At 40.9% G+C, this 18,040-nt stretch overlaps 1 protein-coding gene across 1 annotated transcript in view; it reads right to left on the bottom strand.

Annotated features, from left to right (window-relative positions):
* Nucleotides 1-1,300: 1,300 nt before the first annotated feature.
* The window catches only part of LOC112043990 (DNA-directed RNA polymerase I subunit RPA2), a 30,252-nt gene continuing 13,512 nt past the window's right edge, over nt 1,301-18,040 (bottom strand). The window contains exons 12-20 of the mRNA XM_052888907.1: nt 15,317-15,470; nt 14,808-14,898; nt 13,777-13,972; nt 12,572-12,786; nt 10,416-10,554; nt 8,079-8,285; nt 7,012-7,215; nt 3,224-3,388; nt 1,301-1,926 (exon numbers count right to left, since the gene is read on the bottom strand). Coding sequence (XP_052744867.1) covers nt 1,714-1,926; nt 3,224-3,388; nt 7,012-7,215; nt 8,079-8,285; nt 10,416-10,554; nt 12,572-12,786; nt 13,777-13,972; nt 14,808-14,898; nt 15,317-15,470 — 1,584 coding nt within the window. The 3' untranslated portion in view covers nt 1,301-1,713. The remainder of the gene's footprint in view (nt 1,927-3,223; nt 3,389-7,011; nt 7,216-8,078; nt 8,286-10,415; nt 10,555-12,571; nt 12,787-13,776; nt 13,973-14,807; nt 14,899-15,316; nt 15,471-18,040) is intronic.

Below are 18,040 nucleotides of genomic sequence, written 5' to 3'. Positions count from 1 at the left end.
CAAAAGTCGTTAATAACCAGATGTTTTTTTTCATCATCATCATCATCATATCAGCCGATGGACGTCCACTGCAGGACATAGGCCTTTTGTAGGGACTTCCAAACATCACGATCCTGAGCCACCTGCATGCAGCGAATCCCTGCGACCCGCTTGATGTCGTCAGTCCACCTGGTGGGGGGTCGGCCAACACTGCGCTTAGTAGTGCGGGGTCGCCATTCCAGCACTTTGGGACCCCAACGTCCATTGGCTCTTCGCACTATGTGCCCCGCCCATTGCCACTTCAGCTTCGCAACTCGTACAACAACTTAACAACCACAAAGTCCTACAAATTGCGTGGTATGGTACATAATAGATAAAAATAGACTTTAATAACGGTTACATACAGTAAAATTTAATTAGTACTTTTCAAAACTGCGTGTAAACTATGACGACAGTGGCACACTACAGAAATATTTTTTACAAACGCGTTAGATCGTTGATCTAATACTTTGGCGAGTCAGGTCCATATCTAATCAGTCAAAGCTACACAATCAACAAGCGCCAACTACCGCGTCGTCGCAGTTGATCTTCACGTTTGATGTTGAAGTGACGAAGAACTTGAAGATATAGGGTATGGACACACTGCAGTTCACCGTCGGGTTATAGGATCGTGAGTTGGACCAAGAAAGGACATGAACGAAAGGAGAATGCCAGATCCTGACCCAGTCCTAACACAGAATTTTGCGGAAAATGTAAATGTACAAAAAATATTTAATTTTTAAATAATTGTTTTAACCGGAATAAAAATCTGCCAAAAAAAGTAATTAAATCCATTACGTTATTTCCTCTTAACTGACATTGGTTACTTATTTTTTAAAAACCTTATTTCGACCTTGGGTTCGTGCCCTTTAGAGCGTTTTTAGTGCATTTTAATTATTTTATGTTCAAAATGGCTAGAATCCAAAGCTGCGAAGTCTGATCAAAATGTAAAAATAAACTGTCATAGCACTGTCAATTTCTAATGTAGGTATTGCATGTGCTAAGTGCTTCTGTATTTACAAAAAAACCAATCACGACGCTTTATCGTTATATATTTCATAATAAACTGCACATATACATATATATAAATGATATATAATATATTGTTGCAAATAATTTTTTTAGTGGGTTAAACTTCTATAAATTGTCTGGCTTTGTCCTTTGTATGGGGCAATGCCCTAAACAAAATATTCATGTGCATTAACTTGTAGTACCCCATTTTAAAGCATTTGTTTACTACCTTTTAGGTTTTATGATCAGAGAAGTTTCGAAAGACACAAAATTCTTTATTATATATTTTATTTATTGCTACAAAATCACTTTACTTAAACGTAATTTTCATAATTAACAAAATTTGAATGTACATGTCAACATTATGATATTAGGACAGTATTCGGCCAAGTCCTTTTCGCCTTTTTCTTCTAATTTCTCAGTAGTTGTCGTCCGAATCGGTCGCTAATAAGTCGAAATAGACTTTTCAAAACAGCTTGTAACCAAAGACAGTGGCACACTACAGAAATAGTTTTTATAACACAAACACTCGTAAAGTATCGCTTATTTTACCAATTTCAATATTGTAATGTATCTCATTATGCACAGCACTTATATCATAATGTATATTGTACAAACGCGTTAGATCATTGATCTAATGCTTTGGCGAGTCAGGTCCATATCTAATCAGTCAAAGCTACACAATCAACAAGCGCCAACTACCGCGTCGTCGCAGTTGATCTTCACGTTGATGTTGACGGACGCGAGCTGGGTGACGAAGAACTTGAAGATGTAGGGTATGGACACACTGCGCAGGTCACCCGCGCCGCACAGTCTGCACGTGTCGCCTTCGCCGCTGGTACCGAGAGTGCCCACTATCGGACCGAGGAGGGTGCCGCACTTTATGCAGATTATCGCCTGAAATTAATGAATTATCATTAACAACCCATATTAGGCTCACTGTTGAGAGTTAGACCATTGATTCCCAAAGTGGTCCAGGACCCCCAGGGGTCTACGGAAGACTCGGGGGGGGTCTACATTGATGTAACATAAAAATAGGGGTTCACGATATGTAAGAGGGGGTCCACGAAAATTTATCTGGTTTCATACCGAATGGGGGAGTTTTCTAAATAAAATAATTAGGAATTGGTTGCTTCCTTGTGCTACGACTAGATATCAAAAATTAAAGTTGGCTGAAATAAATTTTACTTTTTGTCATACACTCACAGCACAATCAATTAATTAATTAACTAATTAATAGTATAAAATGAACTATCTTAGCACCCATAACTTTTTCGTTTCGAATTTTTTTCGTTTCGCTCCTTTGTCTACAAATTAAACATAGACAATACAGTAAAAGTGTACAAAACAGCCAATAAAAACACCTGGAATTGAATTCATATCTGGTGTAAGCTATCAATGTTATATAATATTGTCAAATGTCAATAAGACACAAGGTAAAAAGAAACATAAAATCGTAGACAGAGAAGCATTAAACAAAAAAAAATCCTTAAAATTGCTTTAAAACGCCGTACGCGCTACTACGCAAAGATAACTGACAATCTGTCAGGGTGTGAGTTACAAGCATGTTGCCATGATAAACATTCTTAATTAATGTTGTCAGCTAATGAAAAAATGCATTTTATTTAATTAATTTTTAAAAAATGCGGGATCCAAAATTTTTTTTTATTTTGGGTTATAAAGTCTATATTTTATGATCTTTTAATATAAAAATAATTTGTTCTGCTTAGTTGACACTCGGAATAAAGGCCCCAAATACAAATTTGGGACATGTCCTTTAGCAGGGGGTCCACTGGACACCAGTAAAATGTGAAAGTGGTCTTTTTTTTATTGTTTACAAGTTAGCCTTTGACTACAATCTCACCTGATGGTATTTGATGATGCAGTCTAAAATGGAAGCGGGCTAACTTGTTAGGAGTAGGATGAAAATTCACACTCTTTTCGGTGAAAGGGATGTGAATTTTTGTCGTACAAGAACGCTAAATCGCTTGGCGGTACGTTTTTGCCGGTAGTGTGGTGACTAGCCCACCAGCCAGACCTGGATCAATTAATATAACCTCATTCGGCCCAGCCGGCCATCTTGTAAATCCACCGCGCATACCACTGCGCCACGGAGGCCGTCAAAGTTGTATTTATAGTGCGTATACCCTAGTTACAACCGTATGCACGCCACAGAATCCCAGTGGTGTCTCACCTCGGTCTTGTCGGAGCAGTGGAACAGGCGGTCCTGCAGCAGGAAGGCGGCGCCGTGCGAGAGCAGGCCGTCGCGCTCCATCTCGCCCAGCCGCACCCCCCCGCCGCGCCGCCGCCCCTTCACCGGCTGCCGCGTGAGCGCGTCCACCGCGCCCGTCGTGCGCACCTGTGTAGCGTTATCAATATAAATATTGTATAAACATTATTAGCGTATCCACATTCATATTTAGTTCGTATATTATCCATAAGTTCACAACGTTCCGAATGGGGATGATGACTAGGTTTGAATATATTGATTGTTATGATACATTCGGGTAAATAGGGTCAATGTTAACTAATTTATACGTAAAAAGCAAAGATTGTCTGGATATTTGCAAAATAAATGAGATTAAAAAACTATTAAAAATATTTTATCGTAATTAGATTAAAATTCATACAGTTTTAGCTTCCTTACATTAAATGTGACATTTTTTATGCACTATAAACATAAACGCACAAATAACAAAGATATTAGCAATTTTGTTTGAACGCGCATACAAATCTAACGATCATTACATTGCCTATGACGTCATTATTTCGAGCCATTTTGTATGGGGCGTTTTTTAGGGATCCGCGACAGCGCCGCAAATCTGACTCTTTAAATCCCTGTAGCTCCGAAAGTAATGATCGCTGATACCCTGTCACTTTTACAAAATTGCTTTACTATTAGTATACTCTTAATTTATATACAATTTAAAAAACTGTCATCATCCATATTGTAAAATAACATGTGGCGCGCACATGCCGATACTAACCACTCAACAGCACATTACTAACCCAATGTATTTAGTTATAATAAACCAGTTGAACAGTAAACGGCGATCGATAAACACGCTTTTCTTTGCCACCTTACCTTCTTACCACACGCGGCAAACCTGCACACGCACCATCGCCAACATTATAGTAGCGGAGCCCAGGGTGCTAAATTAGCAGTTACTTAAGCATCATTGGGCCTGACATGACATGAAACCTGGCCGCTCACCATGGCTCAAAGGCTCAGACCAATTATTATATAGGACCTGCCTGACGTTACTTTTCTGTCAAAGTATATGATCAACGATCTAATGCGATTATAAAAACTGTCTCTATAGAATCGATGTTAAATAGTTGTAATCGTGTTCGTCGGTTAAAGAGCTCCGTAAAAATACCTTTTTGTGTAATTGTATTGTGTAAAAAACGGGCAAAAACTTCTAGTTTAGTATAAGATATATACCAAATCTAAGCTCGTTTTCCTCAGAAAATGACAGACAATTTTGTTCGTGACTATGAGTGCGATACAGGTCCTTCTATAATTGGTCTGAGCTCAAAGGGCTAAACTGGCCAGGTGCCAAAACACTGACCTTCGAACTAAAACTGGGGTCACCGATGTTTTAACTCGTGTCGACCAGCAAAAGTGGCGATGGACAGGCCACATGCTAAGGGACACTACGGGGAAATGGAGCAGACTGGTGACGGAATGGTACCCTAGAGATGGCAGAAGGAATCGGGACAAACAGTTCCTTAGATGGGAGGATGACTTAAAGCTCACAGCAGGTGCAAACTGGAGAAGGGTCGCATTAGAGAGAGAGCAGTGAAAGTCGCTGGAGGAGGCCTATGCCGAAAGGCACATTATGTTAAGAGCATTCTTTAAAAAGAAAATGTAATGTATATAATATTGTAATTTCTTAACACAGAATAAAGGGCTTATTATTATTATTATATTATTATTATTATTATAAGCATCATTGGAATAGATTAGATCTGGTAGATTAGATGGTAGAAAGAATAAATGGTTATATACTTGATTATGAAACACGGCTAAAACTCGCATGATATAAGGTCGGAGTATACCCGACTATCCTGACTTCGAATCCATACGGGGCCCTTAGTCGTGTGGAGCTGGCATACTTCGACCTTATATCACGTGAGTTTCAGCTGTGTTTCATAATCGATTAATATTAAAAACGCTCACGATAGTTTAAAAAGGTTATATACTTTTTCGCTTTCAGCGGTGGGAAAAAAAAACTACAGACTTTAAAGACAATTTTTATTACTTCGGCTTACTGAAATTATCAGAAAACATGAGCGATGAATAATAATCACAACAATCGCGCTTGTTTCTCGGTCATTATGTTACGCTCAAATCGTCAGATTTTCGAAATGCACACCGTTTAGCCATCAACTACCTTATTATAATCTGACGTGCTGGTTGAGTATTTCTGAAGTTCGATATTTTTTGGTTGCCCTAAACGTACCCACCAATATTAAGGGCTCATACTTGGTGGTGGTACTCCACAACGTGCAAGGTATACTCCCTTATGTTTATCTGCCGCGCTCGAGTAATTGCAAAAATCCCCTCTTCGGCTCCCCCACTATTATCGGACACCAAGTAGTTCATAGCGGTGTCGCGGAGATCTCACCTACCACTTGTCGGACACCAAGTAGTTCATAGCGGTGTTACGGAGATCTCACCTGCCACTTGTCGGACACCAAGTAGTTCACAGCGGTGTCGCGGAGATCTCACCTGCCACTTGTCGGACACCAAGTTGTTCATAGCGGTATTCTGGAGATCTCACCTGCCACTTGTCGGACACCATGTGCCGCAGCCCAGTACACTTCAAGAAAGGTTGTAAGATGATTTTTGGGGACCGCAAATTTTTGTATTTTGTACACAAAACTTCCAAAATTGTATGGAGCCCAGGATCAGTCCAAAATTGTATGGAGCCCAGAATCAGTCATTGTACCCTAGCGGAAATTAAAGGAAATTTTTTTTTTACTATTTTTGATTATACAAATCTACGACTTTACTTTAACTCTTTCGAAATAATACTCAATATCTCCCAAGAAATGCAACACTGATATGGGTAATAATAGCGGATTGATGACGTTTTCAATGCAGTATTCGATTTGACGTTTGCTGTCAATTGTCATGTCATAGTTGCTTTAGGGGCGCCATCTTGGTATAAATCAAAAACTTGTGTTTTTATCGTGCACCTGCCACTTGTCGGACACCAAGTAGTTCACAGCGGTGTCGCGGAGACCTCACCTGCCACTTGTCGGTCACCATGTGCCGCAGCCGCTGGTAGTGCACCACCCCGAAGAAGATGTCCGCGGTCATCTCGCGGCCGTCCGCGCCGCTGTACACGCGCTCGGTGCCGTGGTAGTTCACAGCGGTGTCGCGGAGACCTCACCTGCCACTTGTCGGACACCATGTGCCGCAGCCGCTGGTAGTGCACCACGCCGAAGAAGATGTCCGCGGTCATCTCGCGGCCGTCCGCGCCGCTGTACACGCGCTCGGTGCCGTGGTAGTTCACAGCGGTGTCGCGGAGACCTCACCTGCCACTTGTCGGACACCATGTGCCGCAGCCGCTGGTAGTGCACCACGCCGAAGAAGATGTCCGCGGTCATCTCGCGGCCGTCCGCGCCGCTGTACACGCGCTCGGTGCCGTGGTAGTTCACAGCGGTGTCGCGGAGACCTCACCTGCCACTTGTCGGACACCATGTGCCGCAGCCGCTGGTAGTGCACCACGCCGAAGAAGATGTCCGCGGTCATCTCGCGGCCGTCCGCGCCGCTGTACACGCGCTCGGTGCCGTGGTAGTTCACAGCGGTGTCGCGGAGACCTCACCTGCCACTTGTCGGACACCATGTGCCGCAGCCGCTGGTAGTGCACCACGCCGAAGAAGATGTCCGCGGTCATCTCGCGGCCGTCCGCGCCGCTGTACACGCGCTCGGTGCCGTGGTAGTTCACAGCGGTGTCGCGGAGATCTCACCTGCCACTTGTCGGACACCATGTGCCGCAGCCGCTGGTAGTGCACCACGCCGAAGAAGATGTCCGCGGTCATCTCGCGGCCGTCCGCGCCGCTGTACACGCGCTCGGTGCCGTAGTAGTTGTAGCCGCCCGCCTCCAGCAGCCGCCCGAAGTAGTTGATGGCGGTGTCCTTCTCGTTGAAGCGGAACGGCGTCGCGTCGTGCACCTGGGAATGCAGCTCAACTTACACACGTATACTACAGCCGAAAAGTTTTTTTGTTTGATTGAACGCGCTAATCTCAGGAACTACTGGTCCGATTTGAAAAATTCTTTCAGTGTTATATAGCCTATTTATCGAGGAAGGCTATAGGCTATATTTTATCCCCGTATTCCTACGGGAACGGGAGTCACACGGGTGAAATCGCGCGGCGTCTACCCGTAAGCTGATAAATGTTACAATAGGCTACTTGCCTCTTTTGTAAACAGTGTTTAAACTGAATTATAGAAGTATTTTAAGCTATATTCTATTCTGTCCCGTCAATAATAACCAGTAAAAAAATTAATATAAATGAAAAAATATCTACGTAAAATTTTTGCCGCCGAAACACAACACATTAGCAAGTGACGTCATTCATAGAGATAACAGCGTGATTGGCGTTTGCAGTGATGTGATATATCGCATCACTATATATATGCCTTGTAGCGAATGACGTCACAGTTTATGATTGGCGTTTGCGGTGACGTGATAAAAATACAATTTTGTTTTATAAAAATAATACAATTACAATTACGAGATTATTTTCACAAATAAAGAAGGTGATTAGAGTTTCTAGGCATCTAAACTGCCTGTATGCAAAAATCTTCACAGTTTTATACGAGTAGCCTATTGAGGTAACTCATAGCCTCAATAGCTCAACGGTAAGAGCGGTTGGATTCATCACCGAGGGGTGGTGGTTCGATCCCCGCCACGTTGGTCTATTGTCTTACCCACTCCTAGCACAGTCTTTAACGACTAGTTGGAGGGGAATGGGAATATTGGCCATATTATAAAAGATATGGCAAATATTCTTTAAAAAAAAAAAAACTCACGTGTCCGTGCAAGCACGCGGCCTTGCCCGCCATGAGCTCGATCATCATGGCGATGGTCATGCGCGAGGGGAAGCCGTGCGGGTTGAACAGGATGTCGGGGATGAGGCCGGACTCCGTGAAGGGCAGGTCCTCCGCCGGCCACTTCTGGGAGCAGATGCCCTTCTGGCCGGCGCGCGACGCGAACTTGTCGCCCACTGTTGGGTTGCGCTGTACAAAATACAAGTTTTGAAACTGTTCGCAATGTAAAGCTTGTCTATCCTAGTGACTGTACCGGTTCGGAAAACATTATATTCTAAGAAGAGTTGGTGAGAAATTCAGCAGTTGTTCTTCCTAAAATATCAGTCATGACCTCATCATCATCATGGTGGCAATCACGCGCGAGTGGAAGCGATACAGTTCCTCTTCTTAATCCATCCATGACGCACTACCAGTAGATGGCGTTCTTAGGGAACTTTGAAACAATCCCTTTTTGTACACTTCAACATGTTGCGATGCAGTTATGCCTGAGGCTCATAGATGGCGCTTTGTTTTTTATTTTATTTTAAAGGTGTTTAGGAGACTATACCGGTTCGGAAAAAAATATATTCTAAGAAGAGTTGGTGAGAAATTCAGCAGTTGTTCTTCCTAAAATATCAGTCATGACCTCATCATCATCATGGTGGCAATCACGCGCGAGTGGAAGCGATACAGTTCCTCTTCTTAATCCATCCATGACGCACTACCAGTAGATGGCGTTCTTAGGGAACTTTGAAACAATCCCTTTTTGTACACTTCAACATGTTGCGATGCAGTTATGCCTGAGGCTCATAGATGGCGCTTTGTTTTTTATTTTATTTTAAAGGTGTTTAGGAGACTATACCGGTTCGGAAAAAAATATATTCTAAGAAGAGTTGGTGAGAAATTCAGCAGTTGTTCTTCCTAAAATATCAGTCATGACCTCATCATCATCATGGTGGCAATCACGCGCGAGTGGAAGCGATACAGTTCCTCTTCTTAATCCATCCATGACGCACTACCAGTAGATGGCGTTCTTAGGGAACTTTGAAACAATCCCTTTTTGTACACTTCAACATGTTGCGATGCAGTTATGCCTGAGGCTCATAGATGGCGCTTTGTTTTTTATTTTATTTTAAAGGTGTTTAGGAGACTATACCGGTTCGGAAAAAAATATATTCTAAGAAGAGTTGGTGAGAAATTCAGCAGTTGTTCTGCCTTAATAAAATCAGTCATCATCATGGCGGTGGTCATGCGCGAGCAGAAGAAATGTTCTTCTTTTTCTTCATCGCCGTGGCACATTGTGACGCACTACCGGTAGATGGCGTTCTTAGGGAAGTTTGAAATAATCCCTTTTTGTACGATGCAGTTATGCCTGACGCTCATAGATGGCGCTTTGTTTTCTTTTATTTTAAAGAAGTTTTACTTTTTTTGTCGCTCTCCACATACGCCTCGGAGGAAAACTTTCACTAGCTGTGGGCGTGGTATAAAAGGTCGGTGATGGGTCCGCGGGGGACGGGGGGTTCCGTTGTATTTCAGTGAATGGTGACGCACCTGTATTCGCACCATGACGCACTACCGGTAGATGGCGTTCTTAAGGAACTTTGAAACAATCTCTTTTTGTACGCTTCAACATGTTGCGATGCAGTTATGCCTGACGCTCATAGATGGCGCTTTGTTTCTTTTATTTTAAAGAAGTTTTACTTTTTTATCGCTCTCCACCTACGCCTCGGGATTATATTACATGGACCTCGGAGGAAAACTTTCACTAGCTGTGGGCGTGGTATAAGAGGTCAGTACTTTTTGTACACTTCAACATGTTGCGATGCAGTTATGCCTGAGGCTCATAGATGGCGCTTTGTTTTTTTTTTATTTTTAAAAAGTTTTACTTTTTTTTTTGTCGCTCTCCACCTACGAGTCGGGAGTATATCTACGTTGTTGGACGGTATCGTAATGTGACGGCGGGACCGATCTATTACCGGTATTACTAGCTGTGGGTATTCGAGCAGCAATTATATAAGAGGCCAGTGATGGGTCCGCGGGGAACGGGGGGATCCGTCGTATTTCAGTGAATGGTGACGCACCTGTATGCGCATCATGACGCACTACCGGTAGATGGCGTTCTTAAGGAACTTTGAAACAATCTCTTTTTGTACGCTTCAACATGTTGCGATGCAGTTATGCCTGACGCTCATAGATGGCGCTTTGTTTCTTTTATTTTAAAGAAGTTTTACTTTTTTTTTCGCTCTCCACTCTTTGGACGGTAACGTACGTATTACATGGACCTCGATGGGTCCGCGGAGGACGGGGGGTTCCGTCGTACTTCAGTGAATGGTGACGCACCTGTATGCGCAACATGACGCACGCCTTGCGCGGCGCCCTGGGCGAGAAGTCGCCGCACAGGCGCACGCTGTCCACGAACACCTCCTCCTTGCCGTGGTACTTCGACACCACGAACTGACATTTCTCGCCGTCGTAGTAACTGAAAAAACAGTTCCGTTAAATAAAATATTAACTGAAAAAGTAGTTCCGTTAAATAAAATAGTAACTGAAAAGGTAGTTCCGTTAAATAAAATAGTAACTGAAAAAGTAGTTCCTTTAAATAAAATAGTAATTGAAAAAGTAATTCTGTTAAGTAAAATAGTAACTGAAATAGTAGTTCCGTTAAATAAAATAGTAACTGAAAAAGTAGTTCCGTTAAGTAAAATAGTAACTGAAAAAGTAGTTCCTTTAAATAAAATAGTAATTGAAAAAGTAATTCTGTTAAGTAAAATAGTAACTGAAAAAGTAGTTCCTTTAAATAAAATAGTAATTGAAAAAGTAATTCTGTTAAGTAAAATAGTAACTGAAATAGTAGTTCCGTTAAATAAAATAGTAACTGAAAAAGTAGTTCCGTTAAGTAAAATAGTAACTGAAAAAGTAGTTCCTTTAAATAAAATAGTAATTGAAAAAGTAATTCTGTTAAGTAAAATAGTAACTGAAAAAGTAGATCCGTTAAAAAAACCAAACTCGTTTTACACTAGCTTGGAAAACAATTGTTTGTTTTTAGAAATTTATCCAGCGAAAGTACATTCAATTCCTATTACTTATTTGTTTTTCTATTTATTTTTTCATATTTTATTTATTTATTTTATTCTACTCTGCGCTCGGCGCTATAGCCTGTCCTTTGGTTGCTTGGTTTTAACGTGACTCTAAAGCCATATATTAATCATTTTTCTTTATTTTTAAATTTTGTTTTATTCTTTACAAGTTAGCTCTTGGCTGCAATCTCAATTGATGGTAAATGATGATAGAATCTAAGATGGAAGCGGGCTAACTTTATAGGCGTAGGATGAAAATCGACACCCATTTAGCGACCAATGTACACATAAATCACATAATTTGATGAGAGCTGGCTGGACACTGTGATCTTTGGAAATCCATCATCATCATCATTCATTATCAACCCATATTCGGCTCACTGCTGAACTCAAGTCTCCTCTCAGAATGAGGGGAGTTAGGCCAATAGTCAACCACGCTGGCCCAATGCGTATTGGCAAACTTTACACACGCAGAGAGTTAAGAAAATTCTCTGGTATGCAGGTTTTTCACGATGTTTTCCTTCACCGTTTGAGACACGTGATATTTAATTCCTTAAAATGCACACAACTGAAAGTAGGAGGTGCATGCCCCGGACCGGATCCGATCAAATACAATATATAGTGTTATCTACGTTGCAACGACTTGCGGTACGGACGGCTTCAGTGTTCTCGTGGCGTTCTTGGATAGGCGGGGAGAGTGACTTGAGTGGAAAAGGGGAGTGTTTGTTAACAGTCAAAGGCGCCTTTAACCCTACACACAACGTTTAAGAGCGCGCAGCGCGTCGGTACGATATAGATAAAATTCGAAGCGCAAACGAGACGCCGAATTATGACTTTCACGTGAGTGAAAAGCACGGAGCGATTGACGCGCGACGCAAATTTTATGACGTGAGCGCCAAAACCATTTTTACCTAATTGCAAGTAAATTAAACAACATAACGAAAAACAAAATGACCATGTTCAAGATATATACCTAATTATTTATACAAAACAAAAATTTAAGATAATGAGTTTGCTTTTCCTGAGATTGAAAGCAAAATGTGAGCAAAATATGTGTTTTTCAAAAAAATAAACTATCGAGAAAAGTTTTACAAGTTGTGTATTTTGTATAGACATAACGAAGCTAACACTTTGAAATATCATTTACCCAAATATCAGGCTCCTAACTTTTCCAGAATCTGAGATACAGAACCATTTGTAACCACCAAATTATATATTGCACACTTTTAAAAGTGCGTGACTTCACTCAAGGTCATTCTCTGCCATTTTAGGGTCTTATTTTGGTTACAGTTTGATTTGTTAATTAAGTTGTCCTGACAAATGTTGTGAATCATAACCTTTGTTCGACATTAGTTTTCTTATTTTTGTAATCACTTATGAGTCTGCTAAAAATAGAGAAGTATAATTAGTATACGTCACCTATAGAAAGGATCGTCAGGCTGCACGCGAGCGCCGACAGCGGGCAGGCCGTCGTCGTCGACGTGCGGCGCCAGCTCGGCGCGCGCGGGGTCGCGGCAGAAGTACGAGCTGGCGTGTTTCAGCTCCAGGACGCTCGCCTTGTACACCGTGCCCGCGGCGAAACCGCGCTCGTACGCCGACTTGTTGATTATCATCGCGTCCTCCATGTCGTAACCCTGGGGACACAAAATGCGCTAAATAACAAAGAAGATGGTCCAAAATTGTATGGAGCTCAGAATCAGTCAATGTACCGTGGCGGAAATAAAAGAAGATATTTTTTTTTAACTATTTTTGATTAAACAAATCTACGAATTTACTTTAATTCTTTCGAAAAAATATTCATTATCTCCCAAGAAATGCAACACTATTGTGGGTAATAATGGCGGATAGATGACGTTTTCAATGCAGCAATCGATTTGACGTTTGCTGTCAAATGTCATGTCATAGTTACTTTAAGGGCGCCATCTTGTTAAAACTCAAAAACTTGGATTTTATTTTATTTATTTCTATTTATTTTGTTAGATTTATTGACTTTAATAAAATTTAATAAAATCCTTGTATTTTTTTAATTTTATTGATATGGGGTACAAGAGTGGACCTGAAATGGATCGTTTATTAATTTTTGTATTATCTGCGTAAAACCAGTACATTTTTGGCTGGTGGGAGGCTTTACTGTTACGCAAAGCGCCAAGCGATTTAAAATTAATTAATGGACCTTGTTAGTCCATAACTTATGCGACATTGGACATAGGATAGAAGGCTCAAATTCACTTAGCGGGCGATGGAGCGAACTATGATTGGAGTTTCTCTGCGTGATCGAATCAGGAATGAGGAGATCCACAAACGAACCAAAGTCTCTGACATAGCTCAGCGAGTCGCGAAGCTGAAGTGGCAATGGGCGGGGCACATAATTCGAAGAGCCGATGGACGTTGGGGTCCCAAGGTGCTGGAATAGCAATCTCGCACCAGAAAGCGCAGTGTTGGTCGACCCCCCACTAGGTGGACCGAGGATATCAAGCGGATTGCAGGGAGCCGCTGGATGCTGGTGGCTTGAGACTGTTGTGGTTGGAGGTCCATGCAAGAGGCCTATTTTCAGCAGTGGACGTCTATCAGCTGATAAGGTAATATGTTTCATTGGTTCACAATATAGTGAAAACAGCACTAACTGTATAAGAGATAACAGCCAATATGGCGTTGGTGCCCGCCGGGAAGTCGTCCAGCCACAGGTTGTCGTACTGCACCGGCCGGAACAGCGGCGTGGCGCCCGTCTGCAGCCGGTACAGCTTGGTCTCCGCGTTGGTCGCCCACGTGTGGATCGGCGTGCCCATCGTCTGCTTGCCCATCTGGCACTGGTACATGTTACTGTGGGCATGACGTGCTGTATACAGGGTGTTCGATTTCCCATAACATCCTACTTAATATTATAAACACACACGATGTATGTTTGGATGTTGGTTACTCTTTAACGCCGCTATTACTGAAGCGATTTGACTGAAATAGGGATGATGACAGTTTTTAAATTGTATATAAATTAAGAGTATGCTAATAGTAAAGCAATTTTGTAAAAGGAACAGGGTATGTGCGATCATTACTTTCGGAGCTACAGGGATTTAAAGGGTCAGATTTGGGGCGCTGTCGCGGATCCCTGAAAAACGCCCCATACGAAATGGTACGAATTAATGACGTCGTAGGTACATAATGATCGTTAGATTTGTATGGGCGGTCAAACAAAATTACTAATATCTTTGTTATTTGTGCGTTTATGTTTATAGTTCATATATTATATGTCACATTTAATGTAAGGAAACTAAATCTGTAAGAATTTTCATCTAATTACGATAAAAAAAAATTTAATAGATTTTGAAATTTTATAATCTTATTTATTTTGCAAATATCCAGTCAATATTTGCTTTTTATACATAATACATAATTAGTTAACATTGACCTTAGTGACCCAAATTTATTATAAAAATCAATATATTCAAACCTAGTCATCATCCCCATTGTTCTTCATACTCCTGAGCAGGTTATAGTATACTTTTCATCACGCTACGATCAATAGGAGCAGAGCAGTGAAGGGAAATGTTGGGAAAACGGGAGAAGTTACTCCATTATTACAGCAATACTACTGTAACGGCTGAATTGAAGAGGTCTAATAGAATATAGAAGTGTATAATAACTATGTAATGTATCTTACCGCGGAGACTGGTTGCAGTCCGGCATGGGCACCAGTTGAGCCAAGTTACTCATAAACGCAGACTTCGTTAGTTCCAAATGCGTGGTTTTACCTGTATTTGAAAAAAACGGGCCATTTTTATTTAAATTCAATAAAATATAATAATTTTAGAATTGAAACTATCGTTATTCATATTAATTTATTATAAAACACGGCTTAAACTCACTCAGTTTGGATCGTTCCGCGTTGCAAGAACCAGCTCATTACTAAGGGCCCCGTATGGGTTTTGAGACTAGTGGGGCATACTCCGACGTTACATTACGTGAGTTTTAGCCGTGTTTTATAATAAATTAATAAACCAGTAAATTAGTTGAAATACCTGGAACATCCCACTAATCTTGAGTACAAATCATTCAAACTCTTTAAGCGCAAAAACTTATATATAAAAAAGTGTAGGAGTAGGGTAGGGGTAGGGTGGGAGTAGAATAAGATAGGATCCGCTAGTCATTGAATAAAACACAAAAGTCCACCTTTGATGATTTCAGAGTTGGCGACAGCGACGTCAAGGTACAGCTGCTCCATGGTGCCGATGAGCTCCATCATGCCGCTCGCCAGGTGGATGACCGGCCGCACCATGCGCGCCTCCGACGTGAACAGAAACACGCCCGCGTACTGGGCGCAGATCTGATAACAACGGAATACCATCATCATCAACCTCAGACTCAGACCAATTATAGAAGGACCAGTATACCAAATTTGGAATACCCTTCCCAAGTCTGTGTTTCCTGAATATTATAACTTGGGTATCTTCAAAACAAGAGTGAATAGGCACCTTCTAGGCAAGCGTGTCCCATCTTAGACTGTATCTACACTTACCATCAGGTTAGATCACGGTCAAACGCGAGCCTATTTGCATTAAAAAAAAAGGACCAGTATCGCACCCAAATTCACAATATAGTCTGTCATTTTGAAGGAAAAAGAGCTTAGATATGGTATACATCTTATTTATTATTTATTTATTTATTTAGATATACCAACAATGACAGCCAGAATCATTCATAAATTATACTTGTGAAAGTCTTAATGCTAGTGCTACAGGAAGCTATCTTTTAAAAGTATATACAGCATTGTTTTCCGGTTAAAAGTTAAAAATTAAACTATTCTAAAACTACAAAATTATATGATCATTAATGTCCTATTGATTAATATGATTATATATATTTACATCTAAAATAAAAATGGACAGCGCATAGGACCAATGCATTGGTGTTGAAATAACTCACCATCTCGAAAAGACTTTCCACCACCTGTCTTCAGAGGAGTCTGTCTGTCCTCGAGTACTTCGGTCACATTGCCAGAAGAGAAGGAGATAACCTAGAGAAACTTGTTATCACTGGCAAAGTGAAAGGAAAGAGACTTCGGGGACGTAGCCCGATGCGTTGGTCAGATCGAATCCGCACCACTCTCGATACAAAAGTACACGAAGCTCTACAAGTCGCGAAAAGCCGAGCCGCATGGCGTGACATCGTGCGGAAAAAAGTCATGAATGTGTGATAGGGGTCACGACCCTCAGTAATGAGAAACACGACGCGGAGAGAGAGAAAATAAAAGTAAATTGCAGCTAATTAATTATATCTATATAAATAAGTACAACTAAAAAAGATCTTAAACTAAACTAGATGTTTTCCTCGTTTTTTACACCATTCAATTACACAAAAAAGTATTTTTACGGAGCTCTGTAACCGACGAACACGATTACAACTATAAAACATCGATACTATAGAGATAGTTTTTGTAATCGCATTAGATCGTTGATCATATACTCTGGACAGAAAAGTAACGTGTAGCGAGGCAGGTCCTGTACAATAATTGGTCTGAGACCTCAGACTATAGTCTGGCAAGTTAGTTGATAACACTCCCATGATATGCCGGCGACAGGGGGAAAGACTGCGCGGGTGTGAAGTCGTGGGTTTTTCATTCATCGCCACACACCCCGCGCAGAACATCGGGAGTGTTATAAACAAAGTTGCCAAGCAGTAATAGGGTAATTAAGTCCTATCAAATTTAATATAAACAATATTAATTACATGTAGTACATGGATTTTGGGTCTGATATATCGATATTAATTACAAAAAAAGTGTGTCAGCTCCGTCGCACGAATGGAGTTTACTCTTTTCAATAGCAACGCCTGAAAAGTGAAAGGTGCGCAACCGAGGTGCAGCGCTGCGTGCGCGCCCGCCAACAGCGTGCACATGGGTGCGATGTGCAAGTTGTTGGCGGCACAGCGCACGGTGAATATATAAAAAATCGATTCTTAAGGAGTAAACTCCAAAAAAAATAAGGATTTCTTATAAAACTAAATTTAAAAATTATGTATTTTTTCAAAATTTTCAAATGTCAATAACGCCGTCGTCCATTTTGTGACTTCACGGTGTTTTTCATTAGAACGGTAATGAATAATTTAAGACCATTAAAAAAAAGTGTCAACTAGCCTATTGTCTTAAATTTCATTTAGACGCTTCATAAACAGCGAAAGTTATTTAAACAAATAATATCTGAATATAAAACACTGTTCAACAGAGATAGCAATGAACAAGAGGTAGAGCGAAGAGTCAAAAGCACTTGGAAAAAATACTGGGGTTACAAGGAGGTTTTTAAAAGCGAAATGCCCATTAAATTAAAGAAAAAGGTATTGGATTCATGCCTTATACCCAGCTTAACATATGCGTGCCAAACATGGAAGTTTACAAATAAAATAAAAAATAAACTAACTACATGTCAACGTGGAATGGAACGCAGTATGCTTAACATTAAAAAAATACAAAAAATAAATCACACTAAATTAAGATCTGCGATCAAATCTATAGATGCTGTAACACACAGCCAAAAATTAAAATGGAAATGGGCTGGGCATATAGCCAGACTCAAAGACAAAAGATGGACCAAAACCGTGACATCATGGAAAGGTCCAGCGGGCAAACGCTACAGAGGTAGACCATACTCTAGATGGGACGATGATATTAAAAAAATTGCAGGCCCACAATGGCTTCAAATCGCTATAGACCGGGAAAAATGGAAATCTTTGGAGGAGGCCTTTACCTGAGGGGGGTTCCAGCAAAATATAGTTTTTTTAAATAAATACCATAGAATAGTTACATACTAATTTTTAAAAGTAGGTAATTCTCACAAAATTGTATGTAAAATTGTTTGTACTGGAAATAAAAGGCTTTTTTATTTTTATTTTATTATATAA

Source organism: Bicyclus anynana, chromosome 24 (assembly GCF_947172395.1).
Source record: "Bicyclus anynana chromosome 24, ilBicAnyn1.1, whole genome shotgun sequence".
Lineage (NCBI taxonomy): Eukaryota > Metazoa > Arthropoda > Insecta > Lepidoptera > Nymphalidae > Bicyclus > Bicyclus anynana.
This window is presented reverse-complemented; position numbering and strand designations above follow the sequence as displayed.